The sequence below is a fragment of the Labeo rohita genome, chromosome 3 (genome assembly GCF_022985175.1).
Source record: "Labeo rohita strain BAU-BD-2019 chromosome 3, IGBB_LRoh.1.0, whole genome shotgun sequence".
In the NCBI taxonomy this organism is placed as follows: domain Eukaryota; kingdom Metazoa; phylum Chordata; class Actinopteri; order Cypriniformes; family Cyprinidae; genus Labeo; species Labeo rohita.
Genome location: NC_066871.1, coordinates 25582767 through 25606711, shown reverse-complemented (window position 1 = coordinate 25606711; position 23945 = coordinate 25582767). Strand labels below are relative to the sequence as shown.

Here is a 23945-nt window from a genome sequence, read left to right as displayed (position 1 = left end):
CTGTCCTGTTCGTACTGCATTTACCAGAATCCTTTCACTTTAATCCCTTTGCATACCAAATCATGAAAGCTACCATGTTTATATCCATCCATCTCTCACCGTTAATAAAAATTTGTTCCTCTACTTTAGTGATGCTGAGCAGGTCGGCTCCCTGCTGTTGGCAGCTGGTCCGTGCTTCACTCCAGGACAGCGTGGCCTGAAAGTTAAACTGGTAACAGTTATCCATCAAAGGGTTTATGTCCCAAAACGTCTCACAGTCAGTACCTTTGGAAAGAGAGAGAGATGCATTTTAGTCTGCAGGAATACGTGTACTATGATGTACAGTAGTCTCACATTCCAGCTTCCAGACAGTAAAAGAACGCTCTGAATTGAACAGGTCAGCTCTATGAATGATGTGAGCAGGATCAGCTGGATTCACTCACTCTTTACTGGGCAGAAGCCCCAGCGCTGGTCCTTTCCATAATCATGGGTAGTGGCACACCAGTGAAAGCCATCTTCCCTGCCCACACTGGTGCAGCTGTGGAACCACTGGCCATCGTACAGGAAGGGGAAGTAACATGGGCTGCCGTGAGAGTTTCCTTGGATAGTGTAGATTTCTATGGAGAAGAGACAGAGAAACATAAAGTCCATAACTTCCAGCAGAAAGTCACAATTACCAGGAAAGACAGATAATGACAGACACATAGTTTGAACATGGATACAAACTTCTGCTAAATTAATAAATGTGAATGCAGGAAAGGAGATGGAGCATTTTATTATGAAGAACATAACAGATGTACATTTTATTGCTGTCTACTGCTGTATGCGAGTTTTAGCATCAATAGTCCATTCCACCATGAAGTAGTCATCCCAGAGATAACTATGTAAATGCTACCTGGCAGTTATGGGTAAAAACTGCTTTTCATTTGGTCAGGCTGTGTGGCGGGACGTAACTGTGTTAAAATAGGTTCTGAAACCACTATAATTTTGCACTGTCATGCTACTCAAGAAAAAACATGAACATAGTCATTAAACTTAATTTTTTCACTGACTATACAATGAGAGGCGATAGACAGATAGAAGGATAGAAGAGACGTACAGACAGATAGAACAATAGATAAATAGAATGATCAATAGTATACTGACAGACAGAAAAAAGACAGATAGGACAACTGACAGACAGAGCAATTGATAAAAAAAACAGACCAGCAGAAAGATGTACAGACAGAAGGACAGACAAACAGACAGAGAGACAGATAAGGAGACAGACAGATAGAGAGACAGACAGACAGACAGACAGAGACAGACAGATAGGGAGGGCAGAGAGAAAAACAGACAGACAAATAAAAAACATAGAGAGACAGACAGACAGACAGATAAACAGACAGACAGGCAGATAAACAGACAGACAGATGGATAAACAGACAAATGGATAAACAGACAGACAGAGGCAAACAGACAGACGAACAGAGAGAGAGACAAACAGACAGATAGAGAGACGGATAAACAGACAAACAGACAGACGAATAGACAGACAGATGAACAGAGACAGACAGACAGACAGACAAATACCAAGACAGACAGACAAACAAACAGACAGACAAATACCAAGACAGACAGACAAACAAACAGATAGACAGATGGATAAACAGACAGATGGACGGATAAATAGAAAGACAGACAGACAGACAGATATTTAAACAGACAGAGAAACAGACAGAGAGACAAACATACAGACAAATAGACAGACAGACAGACAGACAGATAGAAAGACATACAAACAGACAGGCAGATAGACAGACAGATATACAAACAAACAGACTAACAGACAGACAAACAAACAAACAAACAAACAGCCAACAAAGAGACAGATAGACAGATAAACAGACAGATGGATAAACAGACAAACGGATAAGCAAACAGACAGAGGCAAACAGACAGACGAACAGAGAGAGAGATAAACAGACAGACAAATAGACAGACAGACAGACAGACAGACGGATAAACAGACAGACAAACAGACAGATGAATAGACAGACAGACAGACAGACAGATAGACAGACAGATGGACAGAGAGAGAGACAGACAAACAGACAGACAAATAGACAGACAGACAGACAGACAGACAGATGGATAAATAGACAAACGGATAAACAGACAGACAGAGGCAAACAGACAGACGAACAGAGAGAGAGACAGAGAAACAGACAGACAAATAGACAGACAGACAGGCAGACAGATAGACAGATGGATAAACAGACAGATGAATAGACAGACAGAGAGACAGACAGACAGGCAGATAGACAGACAGATATACAAACAAACAGACAACAAACAGACAGATAGATGGATAAACAGACAGATGGATAAACAGACAGAAAGACAAACAGACAGACAAAGAGACAAATAAACATACAGACAAACGGACAGAGAGACAGACAGATAAACAGATAGACAGAGAAAGGAAGACAGACAGAATAGATAGATAAAGATGCAGTGAAATATATAATACTTGATAGTCAGTTCATGTCTATGTGAAACTTCTGCCTCTCTTCCTGAACTCTGTCACCCCCTCCTCTCTCTTTCCCTCTTTGCATTTTCACACTTTCTTCCTCTCAATTGCCCCTCGGTTGGAATGCAGCTGTTACTATAGAAACCCCTGGGCATTCTGTCTGACTGTACAGATTAGCTCTTAGTCTACAAAGAGAGAAAACGTGAGGGTAGGGGGGACAGATGAGTTATACTAAGACAAAAAGAGAGAAAACTATATAGGAACAACAGAGAGCACATGTCAGACTGGAGTGAGGGTGTGTAGCTGTGTTACAGTTCTACTGCTGCTGCAGTTCAGAGCTGTGGAAAAGTAGGGCACATACACACTTCCAAAAACTTCACTCTCAGCTGAACTTTCAGAACTTACGCAGTCTCATTCTTGTATACGCACTCACACATATACACACAAGCATAAAAACAACTTTGTGTTGGCACATATCAGTGGCAACTTTCTGTCAGGAACTCTAAAGAAGCGACTCTCACAGAGACCATAAAACAGAGGTAAGAGGAAAAAAAGGGAGTAATATGTGCTGTGGAGCGTCTGCTTATGAAAGAGTTTAATAGTTCCGGTTTCAATTAAGTTGCCATTTCACTTAATGATTCTAGTTCCTTAATGAATCCATTGACAGTTTCTGCTAGTTCTTTTTAAGACCCAAATAACTATAATACCAGTTTTCGAAAAGTAATATTTTTAATGTTTTTTCAAGACGTCTCTTCTGCTCACCAAGCCTGCATTTATTTGATCCAAAGTTGAAATAACTGTTCTCTATTTGAATATCTTTTAAAATGTCATTTATTCCTGTGATTTCAACGCTGAATTTTTAGCATCTTTTTTGGCTAATAAAAGTCATTTGTTGATGAATCAGACTACAGTCTTGCTGTATGTTTGTTTCTGCGTGCAACCAGTAAAGACAATGCTATAGAAATAGATGTCAATTTATTGTCTTAGTATTACTGTCTTTTTGTATTATTTTCAATAAAGCGTTCAAAAGCATCTAGCATTCAGTAGCAACAAAACACACCTGCTAAATAACGGTGAGGAAACACTCTCAAGAGTATTTTAGGTCATTGCTCCATCAACATGGGCAGACAAATGCAAACATTCAAGAACTGTTAACATAACAAAACGTCATCAAATTTAAAAACGTGCAATGGCCTACTATAAAACCACAATGAAAACTAGTTATTTATTTATTTGGCCGTCTGAGAGGACTTTTTAGACAAATTTTAGACAAGGAAGAAACTTCCGGAGCATTACAAAAAATCCTCAGTCATTGTGAACTAACTAAACCACATGTTAACTACTGTGGAGTAATGAATGGCTGTGATTTCAGATCTATATTAGTCACTATGAGACAGATTGTCTGATGGGACTCTGAGAGACCACTGGTGAGACTGAGAGACGACTGGGCAACAGCGCCGTATGCAAACACTGGCCAGACTTTTTAATTGGCTTCTTTTTTGGTGAGTAGCCAATCGGGACAAATTTAGAGTTGCCCTTGGCAAAAAACGTCCATACACAGAAAATCCTAGTCTAAATATCACTGAGGTCCAAAAGACATGTGGCCTTGTTTAAATGTCCAGACTTACTTCCTTACCCTTTGTTTCTTTGTTTTAAAATCTTCCACAATTTGTAATTTGTATATTTTCTATAACACTGCATTATAAATATGTGTGACAGTGACAAGCAATAAAAATCAAGCTGCAGGAGTTTCTGTTGATTGCTTGGTTTTTTCGCAATCTTATAGGTCCAAATATCTGCTCCACATAGCTGTACTCTACTGTTCAAAAGTTTATTTTATTTATTTATTTTTATTTTTTATTTTTTTAAGAAATTAATGCTTTTACTCAGCAAGGACTCTTTAAATTGATCAAAAGAGACAGTATAGACATTTATAATTTTACAAAATATTTCTAGTTCAAATAAATGCTGCTCTTTTAAACTTACTAGTCCTAGAATCCTAAAATAAATCTTGGTTTCCACAGAATTATTAAGCAGCACAACTGTTTTTAACACTGAAAATCATAATAAATGTTTCTTAATCACCAAATTATCATATTCAAGTGATTTCTGAAGGATCATGTGACACTGAAGACCGGAGTAAAAATTCAGCTTTGCCATCACAGGAATAAATTAAAATATAGTTTAAATATATTAAAACAGAAAACAAATATTTGGTACAACACTGGTAAGCATAAGTGATTTCTTTTTCAAAAACATTACAAATCTTATTGATTTTGTAAATTAAACATCAAATAAATGCTGACTGGATGCAATTCCTATTAGTGTGGACAGGCAAATTACTGCTCAAGATATTGTGTAACTGTGAGAAAGAGAGAATGAAACAAGTTTTAATGTGCTGACCTCGGTATGACTTGGCGCAAAGGTCTTGACTGTCATAGACTCGCCACAGAGACTTTTGGGAGGGAGATTTTGCAGCCGGGGAGGCGGCGGCCGAGACATTGCCGGTGTTGAGGAGTAATTTAGGGGAAGGCAAGTAACTTTCAAGTATCTCCAAGAACTTGCTGCAGCTCCAGGTCCAGCGCACTCGCGGAGGCTCGTAGTCGCACCGAAACACGCCCAGTGGTGACTTGTCGCCAAATGAGCTCACGTTGCCCGTGGTGATGCCCAGGCAGAGGGAGGAGCCAATGTTGAAGAGCCGCCCCCTGGTCACCCATTTCCACAGTTGGGCATCACCCTTGCAGGACGAAGAGAGGTAGAGCATGTGATCTCGAACCCCCAGGCAGCCCTGCGCTCCCTCGTGGAAAAATGCAAAAGTGTCCGTTTCATCTGCATGTGCTGTTGCAGAAAGAGAGAGAGAGAGAAGTTATTAGCCTGACATGTTGTATAAGAGAAATTTGATAACACCGAAAGATCATTAATATTTAATTCCAGCCTAGACATTTACAGAGGTTTTTAATGATTTTACCCACCACTGAACCAAATGACTGATCCTACTGAGACTATTTTCATTAAACTCTCAATGTCATGTGACCAAAACTGTTTTTGTCTCAGCTATTTTCATAGTATATTATTACTGCAGCAGAATAAGCAAACCCCTTTTGATTCTCTTTCACCCACTCCTTTGTTCAACAAAAACAAGCAGTTTTTATCCAACACAAGCAAAGCACAAATTCTGTTCAAACAATCCCACAAAATGTTTTTATGTGCTTTGACTTGCCTCAATTGTAAAACTGTGATTTAATTACAGGTGAAAAGTAATTGTTTGAGGGAAATCTGGAGTTTCATGTGATCATATTCTGTGTGTGTGGCTTTCATAACGACTGCTCTTTATGATATAATATGGCCTGCAAACGGAGCTTTTCATCTGTTTTTATCTCTGCATGCTTTGGTTTTGGAACACATCTTATGTCTGACTGCAAATAGATAGTAATTTACAAAAACAAAACGAATGAAAACAGAAACTGCACTGAGAAAATGCAGACATTGGCAGTATTCCTCTTTTGTGCGAGCACACACATTTATCTCAGTTTCATCACAACTGCACCCAACAGTGGTTTGTGGTGGTCTTCTGAATCTGTTTTCTATATACATACACATACTCCATTCAAGATTTTGGGATGAATATGATTTTTTTATTTTTAATAGGTTTTCAAAAATATCTTTTTTGCCGTTTATAACATAGATATCCTTCAATGTAAACAGTCTGCAAAGTTGTTAATCAAAAAAATTATTATAAATAGTTATTTTAAATAAGCATTATAAATATAGTCTCTCAAAAGAAAGAGTCTTCTCTGAATCGCCTCAACAAGTCGTCATATTTTCAAATCTTCAGCTATCTTCGATCTACATCACTTGGTAACAGACCTGCCCACAAACAACTAAGCGAGTTTGTGTGTTTCCATCATGTCGAGGAGACGCAGTTCTGTGCTGTCAAAGCAAGTTTGTTTCGTTTTTACTGCTGAAAGATGATGATGTGAAGAATCAGTGGCTCAAATGAATTTTTTTCCACAATACCACAGTTATGTTTGCTCATCAATTTACTAAGACCTGCTTCTCTATTCTTGCATTTTATCTTTGTTGGCTTATAATCTTCTTTATTTAGAACAACAAGTGTCTCCGAACCACAACCATTAAGAACGATTGATACATTATGTGTACATTTTCAAATGAGTGCTAAAAAATATCTAGTTTTTTATGCAAATATGTGTATACCTAGTGCAGCTTTGGGATTCCAGGTAAACCTCCCGATCTACATAAATGCGTCTATGTTTGTGCAAATCATTCATGATCCAGCTTCACTTACAGCAGAAGTGAGTATAAGGGTTTCTTTTATGAATTTTTGCGATTGCCTTTCCTAATAATGTGCTAGTTAGCAAGTTTAGCGGCTAAAGTAAACAGGCTGGTCACTCCACAGAGAGAAGAGAGGGGCGGGGTGAGCAGAGCTCATTTGCATTTAAAGCAGCCTCGGCCAGAATGAGATGATTTTTGCAGAGCTGATTTTGACAAGGTAAAAAGGGTGTTGTTTTACACAACCACTGAGAATTTTTAACCAAAGTATATTATAGACTCTTCATTAAGACCCTAAAGAATCAACTTGTGGAAAATGGGTATCCGATGACCCCTTTAAGAATGGACTGGAAAACTGTATTAACTGTATGAAAACTAGTCCAGTCATATTTCAGCAGGGGTCCCCCATTAAAAATCACACTCCAGGGTGTAAAATACACATTTCTGTTGTCAGGGTTCCCCTGGTAAATTCCCATTCCAGTGGCTAAATATGACGTTATTGGGGTTGCTTCAACCCGTGGACATCAAAAACGACCACAGATTTGGCAACACTGATGGCAGCCTTCGCTAACTTGCTCAAGTACTCCTCTCTGTGCCAATCACAACAGGCTTGGAAAGCTGACCAATCAGAGCAGAGTAGATTTATGGAAGGGAGGGGTTTACAGACATTACGCTCAGAACTGATCAAACGAATCGTTTCAAAATCATTGTGAATTGACTCTATGTATAAATGTATATTCTGAGAGAATTACAATGTTTTCTGACCTTTGATGCATTTAATCATATTGTAGAGGACTCCAACACAATATTAGGACACTTTAAAATACCATACGCCCTGCTCTTTAAAGGTCACCTATTATGCCCCCTTTTACAAGGTGTAATATAAGTCTTAGGTGTCCCCAGAATGTGTCTGTGAAGTTTCAGCTCAAAATACCCCACAGATCATTTATTACATCATTTTGAAAATGCCTGTTTTTAGTGGAAGCAAAACATGCTGTTTTTGTGCTCTTTAAATGCAAATAAGCTGCTGCTCCCCGCCCCCTTTTCCGGAATAGAGCTGTGCCTTTACAGCTCATACCTCAGATACTCAGTTTAAACTTCTGCTACAGGGTTTTCTGAGCGAACACATCAGCATGTGAGTGCAAAACTGAGTTCTCTTTCATGTCTTATTGTGCCTAAACTGTCAAATACACACAAGTTTATGTTAAAAACACACAAGTTGGTTATGTCCATGAAGGTAAACAGCTGGGAAATAAATTGCATGTTTATATTATATCTGTGCATTAAGTGACAGCAGCGTAATATACAGTACCTATGTAACATCTGAATAAGTGCTCTTAATATTTTTGTGGAAATGCTCAAAAGAAACAAAAAATGTTCAAAATGTTCAAAAGACCTTTATATTCCACTGTAACATTAGAAATGTCTCCAAATGCACTTTTACACTCAATTGAGTTGATCAAATCAATTAAATTTGATCAATCTTTGCTGATTAAATACATTAAAATAATGTCACATAGAAATCTCATAAGGTGTATGTTTTTTAATTACATCGCTTTACTATAAAACAGATATTTCATGGTTTTATCTGAGTGGGTGAGTTATTTACACTGTAATGATTCCATCCATTATTAATTAATTATTGCTATGGTTTAGCCCTTTCAGATGATTTGTAGACTGCAAACATAATAGGCTTCATTGTCCTGTTGTCCTGTACTGCTGTCGAACTTTATTTACTGGTGTCACTGAGTTTAATCTCATGTTTCGCAATATTTGTTTTGAATTTGTACTGTTGATTATCTTCCTGCCCAAATTTTGAGGAGGCACTTCCTTTCCTTGCCTCCTTGGAAAAAATGTGCCATGCATTATAGAGCGGATCTGGATACTCGCATTACAGTAAGTATAAACACATATATTGGTATTTTACTAGGTATGTGTTGTTTAGTGAGAGAAGGACAGAGAAAAGAGATGGCTAGGAGGAGAGTCAAGTAGAAGGCAGAACAGCCAAACCCGGCAGTGATCCCATACGCCAGTCTGGTTTCTTTTTATACTTCTATTCTGCTTTTTTCTTTCTTTATCTGTCTCTCTTGTGCACCCTCTCATTCCTGCAGGGGGGAATGCAAGGTTACAACCACAACGTCAGAGAGAAAGAAATCAGAGCAAAAGAAAGAGCCTGAAGAAAGACCCGAGAGAAACACAGCTGTGTTTCCAAACAGAGTAGTTCTAAAGCAGGGAAATGGGAAATGGGATCAATCCAAAAACAAACAAGAACTTCTGTACTTTGAAAACAAAACAGAGGGAGAAAGTTGACTGAGACTCTGGGAGACTTTCTGAATATCATCAAGCAATGCTCAAACATATATTTCCATAGCACGCTGTTAAAAATGATACGAAGTTCTGTAACAACATAAAGCAAATCTGTGTTATTTAAAGGCAAATATGCATTGGCTATGAAAAGTACTTGGTCATTTTTTTTGTACCAGGATCTGGCAACAGAACACCTGGAAAATTCTAGATCAAGTTTTTAACTAGTGAGATGTAAAATAACAAAGAGTTGCAAATGTGAACAAATGTAACTAGGACAATTCTTTCCATGAGGTTCTGATTCCACTTACTAATGGCGTGCAATTCGTGACAAACCGGGAATAAAACAAGTCTTTCCATCTTCCTGCAGAACAGCAGAAGAATTTGAGGGCATCATGTGATCTGAGTGAGTCATATAATTGGTGGAGGTAAGACCCTGGGGAGATGTATTTCAGGAGAAAGGATGGTACAGACATGCGCTTTCACACAAACATCAAAGAGTTTCTCTCCACTTCTGACAGATAAAGGGCAAAGCAGGCTCAGGCATTTCATGAGCATCATCTTAATGCCTTCATTATAAATCAAGGCTTTGCCTAAATTAATAATTACGGGCACTTCGATAAAAACAAAAAGATCAATGACAGTGTTTCAGTGTAATTAGAATTTATTATCACACACTCTGATCAAAATACTCAGTTTAGGTCATATACAGTATATATACGTCACATGGGAGAAGACAATGCCTCCATTGCGATATGATTGGATATGACTGGTTATGTTCAGCTGTGATTGGTTCATGCGATAAATCCTGACTCCTGTCTCCGTGCACGTTCCGTGTTTGCGAATCAGAAATAATAACCAAAAATAACACTTGAAATGGCCTGAAAACATGATCTGTGGGAGTTTTTAATGAGTAATCAGCTTGGTAAAATTTAAAGTATATTTACCAAGATCTGATGACTGATGATCCGAAAAATTTAAAAATAGTTAATAGTTGAACCTAAGTTCACAGATATATTGTTTACATTTTTACTGCCTTGAGTTTTGGAGTAAATGTAAAATGCTTAAAAACACTAACTTGATGAGATTCATACATTTCATACATTTCGCTTTAAACAGAATATTGATTACTTTGTTAATGTAAAAACATAAAATAGTTTTTTTTTGTTTGTTTGTTTTGTTTTTTCTGATAGTCTAAGTAATGTTTAACCATTAAAGGAAAAATTCACTTCCAGATCAAAAATGTCTTTCGTTCTTCAGTCGTAAAGAAATTAAGTTTTTTGAGAAAAAACATTTCAGGATTTCTCTCCATATTGTTTTTTTAATCAAATGTTAAATAATGTCCCAGATACATTTTAAAGGAGAAGTTCACTTCCAGAACAAAAATGTACAGATAATGTACTCACCCCATTGGCATCCAAGTTGTTCGTGCCTTTCTTTCATCAGTGGTAAAGAAATTACGTTTTTTGAGGAAAACATTTCGGGAATTATCTCCATATAGTGGACTTTAATGGTGCCCGCGAGTTTGAACGTTCAAAATGCAGTTTAAATGCAGCTTCAAAGAGCTCCAAATGATCCTAGCCGAGGAAGAAAGGTCTTATCTAGCGAAACTATCAATTATTTTCTTGACAGTTTATATACTTTTTAACCTCAAATGCTTGTCTCGTCTAGCTTTGCGATGCGCACTCTGTAATCCGGGTCGGTACAGTTAGGATATGTCGAAAAACTTCCATCTCATTTTCTCCTCCAACTTTATTCCTCGGCTTTTATTGTTTAAAGCCTATTGAAGCTGCATTTAAACTGCATTTTGGACGTTCAAACTCGCAGACACCATTAAAGTCCACTATATGGAGATAATTCCCGAAATGTTTTCCTCAAAAAACGTAATTTCTTTACCACTGATGAAAGAAAGGCACGAACAACTTGGATGCCAATGGGGTGAGTACATTATCTGTACATTTTTGTTCTGGAAGTGAACTTCTCCTTTAAAATGTATCTGGGACATTATTTAACATTTGATTAAAAAAACATTAAAAACAATAATAATACTTTAATTTTTGGGCCAGATTAAAATAATAAAAACAAAGAAAAAGTAGAAGATTATAATTACAAATTCATTCACTTACAATTATATATTCATAAAAAAGAAAAACTATCAACTCATCATCACCACTGTGCCCTTGAGCAAGTTAGGTTACTTAAAACAAGTTGCTTCAAGGGAACCATTGCTTTGAATAAAAGCATCTACTAAATGACTACTTACTTCCAGAACTACTGCATAACATGAAACAGAAACAAATCCCATGACAACTGCCGCAGGATGTCAGTAAATAATGCATTAAAGAGCATGCAGTGATAAATAAAAAACAACAGTCAGACTGTAATGTAATGTGTCTGCAGATCAGTAGGGGTTGTGTGATTAAAGAGAAATGAACAGCTATGGGTGATTTGTCTGAAGTGCTTTTAGAGCACTGAGATGTTGAACACCATCCATTAGAAGCTTGTCGGACAGTTATTGAGTAGGCTGACAGCTTACAGGAAGGAACTTTTTTCAGCCTGTGGTTTTGGCATAAATCCTGCCGAACCACCTTCTTCCAGATGGTAGAGATGAGAACATACCATGGCACGGATAAGGCTGCAAAGCTAAATGAATTGTTTTTGCGATCACCGGTTACATAATGCTGATGATCACATTGATATGACTAGTGTGGGCGAAATTTGTCTCTTCATCAGAGACTGTGGAATGTTTCCGAATAATTGTTTTCTTAAGATTTAAAGTGGGCCTAGACCCTGTTAAAACAGGCCTGATTCAGAGCTTCCATCTAAAACAGTTACCACACAAACACCAACTCAGAGCTGCAGGCTAGCTAACACAAGAAAGACTGTTATGCTAATGATATTCCACCTTAGACAATAACCAATCGATTGCCTGAGGAAAAATGCTGTTATATTAGCAATTAACCACGCTCTGATTAGTGTTGTTCAGCTAATATTGTTTTTTAACAGCCTTTGTGCAGGGTGGCTGATTATTGCTAATAACACTGACGACAAATAAGATGTACACAAAATTGTGATAATGCAGTGGACATTTATTTTACATACCAAAATGAATGATTGATTGTTCAAGACATGGTTAACTTATCAGTCACTTTGTCTGTTTTACAGACAAAACTTATTTTGATAAAACAGTGATTTAAAGGTGACATATCATGAAAATCTTATTTTTTCATGTTTAAAGGAGAAGTCCACTTCCAGAACAAAAATTTACAGATAATGTACTCACCCCCTTGTCATCCAAGATGTTCATGTCTTTCTTTCTTCAGTCGTAGAGAAATTACGTTTTTCTGAGGAAAACATTTCAGGATTTTTCTCCATATAATGGACTGATATGGTGCCCTGAGTCTGAACTTCCAAAACGCAGTTTAAATGCAGATCCAAAATGCGTTGTAAACAAACCCAGCTGAGGAATGAGGAAGAAGGGTCTTATCTAGCGAAACGATTGGTTATTTTCATAAAAATAATACAATTGATATACTTTTTAATGTCAAACGCTCGTCTTGTCTTACTCTCCCAGAACTGTGTCTATTTTGGCTCATGACAGTTAGGGTATGTCGAAAAACTCCCATCTCATGTTCTCCCTCAACTTCAAAATCATCCTGTTATACCTTCATATCGCTGTTTTACCTTTTTGTTAAGGGTGTTTGATCTTCTTTGCATGTTTACTTGGCAAAGACTGGGTCGGTACTTCTGCAGCGATGTAGGATGATTTTGAAATGATTTTTGAAGTTGAGGGAGAAAATACGATTGGAGTTTTTCAACATACCCTAACTGTCTTGAGTCAGAATACACAGAGTTCAGGCAGAGCAAGACAAGACAAGCGTTTGAGATTGAAAAGTATTTAAACTGTATTTTTTTTTTAATGAAAATAACAAATCGTTTCACTAGATAAGACGTTTAGAGCCATTTGAAGCTGCATTTAAACTGCATTTTGGAAGTTCAAAATCGGGGCACCATAGAAGTCCATTATATGGACAAAAATCCTGAAATGTTTAACTCAAAAAACATAATTTCTTTACAGCTGAAGAAAGAAAGACATGAACATCTTGGATAACAAGGGGGTGAGTACATTATCTGTAAATTTTTGTTCTGGAAGTGGATTTCACCTTTAAGTGCTATAATTGGGTCTCTGGTGCTTCTACCAACCCAGAAAACATGAAAAAGAACAACCCAGTACTTTATTTTGGTAAGTCTTTCTCTGCAAGCTTGTGAAAAAAAAACAAAAAACAACCGCTCAGATTTCGCTCCCCCCGTGTCGTAGAAGGGGGATCTTATTATCATATTACCGCCCCTTAATCTGCAAGTTTCCACCCACAACAACACCATTATATTTTCACAAGTGACAACGGTGTACCAGTTCTAACGCTATGGCAAAAGTTCAAGCAAAGCATGATAACTGTTCTGTCATTGACTGCACGGAACACTATTTAGAGTCCCAGCCTCAAAGGAGACAAGAGAGCAGTGGATTTATTGATTTATTTACTGTATATTACTCTGATCTGATAGAAACATGCAATCTCTTTCCCAGCTGTTTACCTTCAAAGACATAACAGACTGTTTTTGTAACTCCTGTGTGTTTGTAAAATAATCTTCTGTGTATTTGACAGTTTAAGCACAATAAGACATGGAAGAGAACTTAGTTTAGTACTCACATGCCGTGTGACAGATGCTTTCAAATGTGTGCGCTCAGAAAACCGTATCAGAAGTTTAAATTGATATGGCTTAAAAATGCACAATTTCAGTGCAACAGACATGATAATTAAAACCAAACAGATGTTTCTTTTGGCAGAATATCTAAGGTACAAGCTGTAAAGGCACAGCTCTATTCTGAAAAAGGGGGCGGGGTCATTTGCATTTAAAGAGACATGCATGTTTCTGCTTCCACTTAAAATAGGCACATTCAAAATGACATAATATTGTAAATTGTATATATATATTGTAAAAAGGGACATTACATGTCTCCTTTAAAACTTTTAAAAACAAAGATTCATTATTTGACATCTGTGGTTCCATGACAAACCAGATATCAAATAAAGAACCAAGAGTTGTTCACTGAAATGCTCTATGGCATCACTATGAAAACCCTGAAAAAACTTTTATTTTTATCTGTACTTTTTTCAAATCTACTATCGCCAACGTATTAAAAACTAGTTGATGGCTTTGGAATTTGGAGTGTAAATCCCCATGAAAAATACAAAGGATACCGGAAAATGGAAAAGGCAGAAGAAACAGGCGCTCAATGGGGGGAACTCGACTCCAAGAAAGGGTGTGTGAGCTTAGTCATGTGGTGGTATGCGGTTTTCCTGAACCCTGATTCTAAGATACCAAAGCTAAACGTTTATTATTACGGCAGATGTACTTTTGTTTCTTCCTTCCCCTTTTTGGAGGAGGGTAATGAGTAAGGGATATGAGAGAGAGAGACAGAGAGAGAGAGAGAGAGAGAGAGAGACAGAGAGATGGAGTTAGGAGGAGGAAGGTAACAAGCCAGCTGGGAGACAGGGAGGAAAAAAAGGAATGAGGGAGCAAAAAGAAGGGTGCACAAAAAGGTCAGGGTTTTGTATAGATGATCCTTTTATTCTGTAAACACAGAAATTGACCAACACACAGGAAATTCCGGCCGGTATTTGTTTCTCTGCTCCCGTTACTGAGCCCTTAACCCAGCCAGAGCTGTGACCTGAGATCCAGCCCCAACTGAGATAGAAACAGATCTAATATATCGGTCTGCTCCAAGCTGTTTACTGTATTGGCATGTTTATGACACACAAAGTTTAAAAAAGCATAATCAATTACAAAAAAAGAGAGAGAAAGCTAAAAAGATGCAAAATAATAATAATAATAATATTACAACAACAATAATACATTCCAAAGAATAAAACAATTGTAGTTTTTATTTTAAAGTGTCAGTGGCCCAAAAAGCATGTGAAATAAAATTTATAAAATATTTAAGTTACAGGTGCTATCAGAAACAAGTATAAATCTGAGGCATTGAATGATCAGTGAAAACAAGTGCTAAATTGCAATTTTATGTAATTTTTTAACCAGGGTTTGCCCAGGTTACCAAAATGTGACCCTGGACCACAAAACCAGTCTTATTTGTAGCAACAGCCAAGCATACATTGTATGGGTCAAAATTATTGATTTTTCTTATATGCCAAAATCATTAGGATATTAAGTAAAGATGATGTTCTATAAAGATATTTTTTTTAATTTACTGTAAATATATCGAAATTTAATTTTTGATTAATAACATGCATTGATAAGAACTTCTTTTAGACAACTTTAAAGGCGATTTTATTATTTTATTAATTTTTATTTATTTTTTTATTTTTTTTTTTGGCCAAATATTGTCATATCATAACAAACCATACATCAGTGGAAGACGTATAAATCTCACTTTTAAAAACATTTCCCTTATGACTGGTTTTGTGGTCCAGGGTCACAAATGTGCATGGCAATTAAAAAGATGTACATGCCAAAATGTATAGAAAAAATTAATGTTAGACTGATTAACCAGATTCCAAACTGAGCATTATATATTAAATATTATATAAACATACAACGTTTTAATGATGAACTTTTAATTAAAAAACTATTTCAACTATTTAATTTAAACTAATTTTTTAAAAATGTAATACTACAATAAACAGAAAACTAATTCAGCAGATTAAGTTGTTGTGATTATTCAAAACTCAGGACCTTAGGTGACAAAAAAAAAAAAAAAAAAAAAAAAAAAAATAGGGCATAAATGAAAAGAAAAACTTGCAACTACTTATTGTAAATATCACTAATGCATATTCCACGTATGAAACCGATCAGTTGGCGGCTACAGCATTTTGCGCTGTCGGGTCTTTGGTGACGTATTAAGCTTGTTCAACAACACTGCTCTGTTCTTCTAAACTTTTTTTTTCTTTTTAATAAGGTTGTGACAGTCCCTGACACAGAGGTGCAAAAACCTATCCTGTCTCTGCCGGACTGTGAAGTTGAGAGGAGCACTAAAAACTATATAAGACCACCGAGACGTAGACAGCCCTCAGCTGCGGCTCGTTATTGTGTAACCGGATATTTAGGGCACATCTGCTTACAGGGTGAGAATCAAGCGCTTGAGAACACAGGTTAACAGAGCAGTGACAAAACAAGAACATGCATCTGCAAACAAGCATAACGACTGTCCCTTTATAACGAAAAATGTCCCTTCGACCACTAAATTTGCGCTATAAAACATAAACGCTGTGTGGTGATGCTGCTGCGTTTGTGAATGAGCTTTCTGAACGAATCTTTTAAGTGAACGAATCTAACTTTCATGAACTGACTAGTTCAAAGGCTCTCACTTTTAAAGTGAATCCACAAAACAAGTATTAAGTAGCACGGGTATATTTTAGCAATATCCAAAAATACATTGTATGGGTCAGTTTTTCGCTTTTTTTATGACAAAATCATTAGGAAATAAAGTAAAGATCATGTTCCATGAAGGTATTTTGTAAGTTTCCTACCGTAAATATCAAAACAACTTATCTATCAAAACAACAATTCTTGATTAGTAATATGCATTGCTAAGAACTTGATTTGGACAACTTTAAAGGTGATGTTCTCCATATTTAGATTTTTTTTTTTTTTTTTTGCACCCTCAGATTCCAGATTTTCAAATAGTTGTATCTCGGCCAAACGTCATATCCTAACAAATTTAATGGAAACATTATTTATTCATATTTCAGATGATGCATAAATCTCAATTTCAAAAAACTGACCCTTGAGATTGGCTTTGTGGTCCAGGGTCACATATCATTAGTCTGTGGACTACAAATGTGAAAATCATTTGTTGGATATACTAAATGAGCCAGGTGTTGGACTTAGTTGGACTCTATGAAGCAGCATTTAACAAGAAAGAAAATGAATCAAGAAATGAGTCTTATTTCTACAGTTTGATTTAAAGACATTACGCCAAACAGCTGACAGAATGAGGGGGAAATTACAGGCACTGCTTTGTTGTCCAGAAATACTTATGTTCAAACATTTTTTTCACTTTCAGTCACCAACAACTTCCAGTTTACAACAAATCCGAGTAAACGATTCAGTGAGTCACAAATACCACACAAAAAGAACATTCGCCTGTCGCCACCTACTGACGTATAACTAACGTTCGAAAAGCATCAACTAAAGTGAATTCTCTTGGCGAATCGATTCAAATGATCCGAGTCACTGGAATGAATCAATAGCCCCACCACCAGCGCTCGCACTCCCCTCCCCCGGTCTCTTTTCCTCTTCTCACATCTGGTTCCACTCAGAGTTTGGACTTTCGTGGCATTCCTTCACATCAGTGCAGCCGGAGCCAACATAACACAACAGCACCCCAAATAAAACCAAGCCTCACATTATTAGTATTATTTTTTAAATCACATAACACGTCTATAATCGTGACAACAAAGCACTCAGAGAAAGGCAAAGGTATAACGGAAAAAAAAGTGATAACGAAGCGCAATTGTTTCTTACCTGAGTGCACGGTGCTTTGCTCCAGGCTTAATAGTAGAAATAAATATAAAGTGCATCTGCAAACATTTATCCACGCGCGACTCCAACAGCCCTCCCGGTGCCCGCCGCCGTGCTGATGCATGCCCGCGGAAAGGTGAAACGGAGAGAAAAACGGCTGAATTTCTTCTTTCCAGTTGGAAGAGAAACAGGAACGGTGAAGAACAGACAGGCTTTGAGAGTGTCAGTGTCGCTGTGTGCGTGGACTGTGATGAGTCCGGAGTGAATGAGAGAGGCAGACCGCTCACTTTCACTGCACACGCACACACTCACACGTCCCAGGAAAGTGAAGCAGAAGAAGGCGGAGAAATAAGTTTGAATGACTACCCGATACCCAGGATCAGTGTCCAGGACTGAGAATTTACCAGAAGTTCGCAACACTTTGCTGCGAGGGAAGAGAATCACCACACTCTTGATTCTTTGTGTATATGTGCTCACATTCAGCACTAGTAGTACTTGGGGGAAAGAAACAATCAGGTACATACTCTCCCCCTGCCTTTCTGCTTTTCTACACATTAAGTTAGACTAATAACACATACTGTGTATTACAGACCAATAGTTTTTTTTATATGCATTTGTTTGACACTATATGACACTCAGCAAAAAGGGAACAATAGGGCCTAAAACCCAAATGGTCAACAGCTGGTTAGTGGAAGGAAGTGCTTAACCCCAGGAGGTGCGTCAAACTAAACATTTATTCATTAAAAGTGTTTAACATATGTGTGTGTGCGTGTGTTTTAATGATAAACATTACATTTTGGTCACCAAAACTAGTTTCTATGTGCAGTTGAGGTCAAAATTTAACATACACCTTGCAAAATGTTAATTATTTTAACAAAATAAGAGGGATCATACAAAATGCATGCTATTTCTTATTTAGTACTGACCTGAATAGATATTTCACATAAAAGATGTATACATGTAGTCCACAAGAGAAAATAATAGCTTAGTTGAATTTATAAAAATGACCCTGTTCAAAAGTTTACATATGCTTGATTCTTAATACTGTGTTGTTAACCACTGATAACCCACAGCTGTGTTTTGTTTTTGTTTTTTTTTTTAGTGATAGTTGATCATGAGTCCCTTGTTTGTCCTGAAGAGTTAAACTGCTCACTGTTCTTCAGGTCCCACAGATTCTTTGGTTTTTCAGCATTTTTGTGTATTTGAACCCTTTACAACAATGACTGTATGATTTTGAGATCCATCCTTTCACACTGAGGACAACTGAGGGACTCATATGCAACTATTACAGAAGGTTCAAACACTCACTGATGCTTCAGAAGGAAAAACCATGCATAAAGAGCTAGGAGTGAAAACTTTTGAACAGAATGAAGATGTGTACATTTTTCGTTTTGCCTAAATATATATATATATATTCATTTATTACTGCCCTTCAGAAGCTACAGAAGATTCCTGTTTCCCAGAAGAAAAAATATGTTAAATTTACTCTTAACTGTTTAGGACAAACAAGGGACTACTAGGGACAAGGGACAAACAAGGGAACAACTATCACTAAACACAGCTGTGGATCATTCAACTAACAACACAGAATTGAGAATCAGGTCATTTTTATAAATAACTTTTTCTTTCATTTGTTGACTATATGTAAACATCTTTTATGATAATACATTATTCAGGTCAGTACTAAATAAAAAACATGCATTTTGTATGATCCCTGTTATTTTGATAAAATAATTAACATTTTGCAGATTCTGCAAGGTGTATGTCAACTTTTGACCTTGATATAAACTGAATAGCAATTCAAGAGATTATATTGTGTTATTTTAGTTAGAAAGCTTTAGACCTGAGGTGACACTGATCAAAAATCATAATTTTAAGTGATGTAGACTACATACAGACAGTCACAGGCTCTACACCCTCCTAGCTCCACTCTTTCTTACGAGCGTACATCGCCTCCAGAAAACTGAAGTCCGTAATTGAGCAACACCTTAAGCCACCATCACAGAGAGGCACAATATCACGTTTCAGGTTTTTGTTCACTGTTCAGTGCTTGTGGAATGATCTTCCCAACCCCATCCAGAATGCTGAATCTCTGACAACATTCAAGAGACAGCTGAAAACTCATTGCATCAGAGAGCACTACAATGCATCCTACTGAAAAAAACAAACAAACCAAAAAAACAAAACAAAAAAAACAAAAAAAAAACGCTGTTTTAATTTTCCTTAATCCCTTCCTGTTGTAGCTTGTACTGAAACCTTGTATGATGAGCACTTCTCATATTTATTTGCGTCTTTAGCGTCTTTGTTGAAATTCCTATTTCCTCATTTTTAAGTCGCTTTACTTTTCATGCAAAATGAATGTTGTAATATAAAACATTTTCAAGATTTGCTCCTTCAATGTTTTAAAGTCATGTGACCACATTCATTTGTCTTTGCTCCATTACAGTTTCAGTAGCTTAAATAAAAAAAAAAAAAATTAAGTGAAAAAGTGAATTAGATTACTACAGACTTTACTTTTTTTTGACAGCTTACAGAAAAGTGGTTCAAACAAGGTAGCACATGTTGAAGGTATTTTAAATGTACTAATGTGCTATTGGCAGTTTCGGTTTCTTACACTTAAAAAATCCTTCAGGTCCCACAAGTGTGTGTTTGAACCCTTTACAACAATGACTGTGTGATTTTGACATCTATCTTTTGACACTGAGGACAACTGAGGGACTCACATTGCAACTATTACAGAAGGTTCAAACGCTCACTGATGCTGCTGAAAAAAGGGTACAAAAGCTTTGACAGTACCCTCTCAAAATGTACTAATATGTACCATTTAGGTGGTAGTGTGTACAGTTTAGGTACTATTATGCAGAGATGGGTAGTAACTGATTACATGTAAGCTGGATTATGTAATCAGATTCCAAAAATTACATATTTGTAATTAGATTAAATAACATTTTAAAATACTTGTAATCAGACTACAGTTACTTTTTATTGATTACATGATTACATATTATTTATACAATGGCAATAAATTATTCATCATTTATTGATTCTTCCTTATTCCTCTTTCATCTTTTAAATGTTCCTTTCTAAAATAGCCAACTGCTTATATAGACTCAGAAAGTCTCCCAGTTTCGTGGACATTCACACAAAGATCAGTCGTTATTCAGGTGGTGACACAGCACTTGACCACTTAGAAAGTGTTTTAACATTACATCAACTACTGATGAACACATTAATTTTTATCTGCATTATCACTTTAAGCATGTATCGTCAATGTAAGGCTTTTGTCTTTAAAATACATTAAAATTCACAAATTCACATTATTTCTTATTTACATGTAATGCAGGGATTCCCAATTTTTTGTCATCCGAACCTCTTTCACCTTAAGTACCTCTGAGATTTAAAAAATAAATATTTTAATAATAAAGTATCACATTTGCATGTTCATGGTTTTCTGTCGTTCATTAATGGTCACATGACATGCGGGTAAACAAATCAAATATTTCATCTGTTTAGTAAGTGTTTTATTTTGGCCAACCGTATTCTGCTGCTGTGTGAACGTGGCCTTTGTTGTTTTAAAAAGATTTATTTTTTACGTTTTTATGATTTAATTATTAGCTTTTCATTAAACTCACAAACCCCCTGCAGTTCCTTTAAGAGCCCCAGTTTGGGAAACCCTTACGTAATGTAATGTTTAATGCACATGTTGTTAATTACAACGAATGGAATGTGAAGAGTTCAGATGCAAAAAGCCTCTAAATCCATCTGACGCATTTCTTTCTGGCTGCTTTGTATAGGTTTCTATGCAAGTACTGGTACTTCTGATTGGCTGAGGCTGGAATTTAGCGAGTTTGAAGTAAAAGTATTTGATGGTCGTATACTATGTGTCAGGAGCATTCACTCAGTATCATTATCTCATTTTTGACTGAGATGGCTTCATGTATTTTCCTACTTTTTGTATTTTTATATCAATATGGTACAAAATTACCCTGTTTAAATCAATGTGATAAATTAGGTCAAAAGTAATCTAAAAGTAATCTGATTATATTACCTAAATTGTATCATGTAATGGATTACAATTTGTAAGTAATCTACCCAGCTCTGCTAATATTAAACTTCAAGTCACGTAATTAAGGTACAAAAGGACACCTTTTGAAAAGCTACGGCTCCAGTGACAGCTTTAGCACCTTTTTTCCTGAGTGTATTTTTATGGCCAGTAGAAACACAATTAAGTTAGACAAACTTTGTGAGACAACTTGAGATATGACAGGAGAATACTTTAATTCAAGCTGGGGATGTTTTTGACACTCCTTGCACTGCTTGGCAATCCAGGACAGGTTCTGTAATGTAATCGCGCATGAGATCACTAGGCCAGAGTAAATAAGTGGGTGGAGAAGCTGGGCTGGAATAGTAAGACAGGCCTGGTTTGGTAAAGCAATCATCCACAGGTTCTAGCCGCCGCTTGCCTACATGTTTGTCCAAAACAATCCCCAAATGGTGAGTCACAGAGACTGGAAGTCTGCTTAAAATGTAAATGACAGCTCTTTTTTTGCACCACAGCTGTGTAAAAATAAAAAAAATAAAGTAATTGTTCTATATATGTTATGTAAAGCATAATAATTAGGGTCTTTCCAGATTGTGGGGGACTATTCAGTGACTGTTCAAGTAGTCAGGTTCAGACTCATTACAATCCCTGTAATTGATTTTGACCATGAAGTCAAACAGCTGTTGAACATTGTTAAATGGTCCAAAAGCATTTGGCTGGGCTTCAGACTGAATAGGTCAATGATTCATCCAGCACCCATCCAAACTATCTGTTTCTGATTGAAATGAAAATTACAGGGTTTCAGAGATTTCACAACCGCTCCGCATACTAACGAATACAGTTTCTCAACCATCGAAATCCACTAGCTGAAAGTCTAATGCCTTGCCTTCCCAACTTACTCCAGCAGCTTTCACATTGAATTTGACTTCAACGCAGTCTTGCTGCAAAGGTCATGCGGTGGGAGCAGTTTCACCTCTTGGCGTACAACTGATAAATACTGCAAATCCAGTTTTGCTGGAAAGCTGGAAGGAAAACAGACCCAGATACCCTGAGGTGAGATGAAACCTGGATAACTGCAGTCTTGTATACATGTACATCCCGCCCACTGAACCATTGTGTGACAAATAACAGAAAAACACTGCTCTACCCACATTAGACAGCATTTCAGCATTTCAAACCAACATTTGACTTATAAGTCTGTTGTGAATTGATCGGGTCTAATAAAAGAACTTGAAAAATCTGTTTTGTTCATGTTCAAATATTCTGACACGAAAACACTGTGGTTTTGCTTTTTTTGCACTGTGAAAAAAAATGCTTTATGTATGTTTAACTGTGGACACCGCAATTTAGATTAAATGATCATTCTAACTCAAAAATGAACCAGTGCCTGACTACCTCCTTTCTATTTACCCTTCTTTTTATTTTTGCTTTCATTTTTAGTAATTTTAGTACTTCAACTTATTTTATTTCCATTAGTTGCTAACATTTCTAAATGTTAATTTTCTAAGCTATATTTTATAGCATTATATACTCTTACAGTATTAATATTTTTAATTAGCTTTTATTTTTTCATTTTAATTTTGAAGTTTCAATAATTTTATGCTTTTGTCATTATTTCCATTAGTTGCCAAAATTTCTAAGGGTTACATTTTTAAACTGTATTTCATAGTATTATTTATATAGTATTATGGTATTAATTCTCAATAATAATTTATATAATATATATTATAATTGTATTTGCTTTTGTCATTTTTATAATTATATATAATTATAATTTTATTTCAACTTTTTTCCATTAGTTGCCAATATTTCTAATGGTGTATTTTATGTTATACTATTATTTATTTGCTATTATATTATTCACTAATATTCTGAATTTATTTTAATTTCATTTTAATGTTTCAATTTCATGTTTGTCATTTTTATAATTACGTGACATTTAATTATAATTGAATTTAAGGATTTCCACTTATTTCCATTAGTTGCCAACATTTCCAAAGGTTACGTTTCTAAGCTGTATTTTATTTTATAGCATTATTTATATACTATTATAGTATTTAATATTTTGATTTATTTTTGTATATTTTTATTTTCAATTTTAAGGTTTCAATAATTTCATGCTTTTGCAAATTGTATAATTATGTATAATTAAAATGAGATTTAATTGTAGTATTTCGTCTTATTTCCATTAGTTGGCAACATTTCTAAAGGTTGCAATTCTAAGCTGTATTTTATTTTATAGTATTATGTACTATTGTAGTATTTATAAATATTTTG

General features: G+C 36.1%; 1 protein-coding gene across 3 annotated transcripts in view; it reads right to left on the bottom strand.

The window, feature by feature from the left end:
- Window positions 1-17958, bottom strand: part of mrc2 (mannose receptor, C type 2) — a 49758-nt gene extending 31800 nt beyond the window's left edge. For all 3 annotated transcript variants that reach the window (XR_007827442.1, XR_007827443.1, XM_051106084.1), the window contains exons 1-4: window positions 17630-17958; window positions 4895-5329; window positions 423-596; window positions 100-264 (exon numbers count right to left, since the gene is read on the bottom strand). Coding sequence is in view for 1 of the 3 variants with exons in the window: in XM_051106084.1 (XP_050962041.1) it covers window positions 100-264; window positions 423-596; window positions 4895-5329; window positions 17630-17750 (895 nt within the window). In the remaining 2 variants the exon portion in view is untranslated. The remainder of the gene's footprint in view (window positions 1-99; window positions 265-422; window positions 597-4894; window positions 5330-17629) is intronic.
- Between the last annotated feature and the right edge of the window lie 5987 nt (window positions 17959-23945).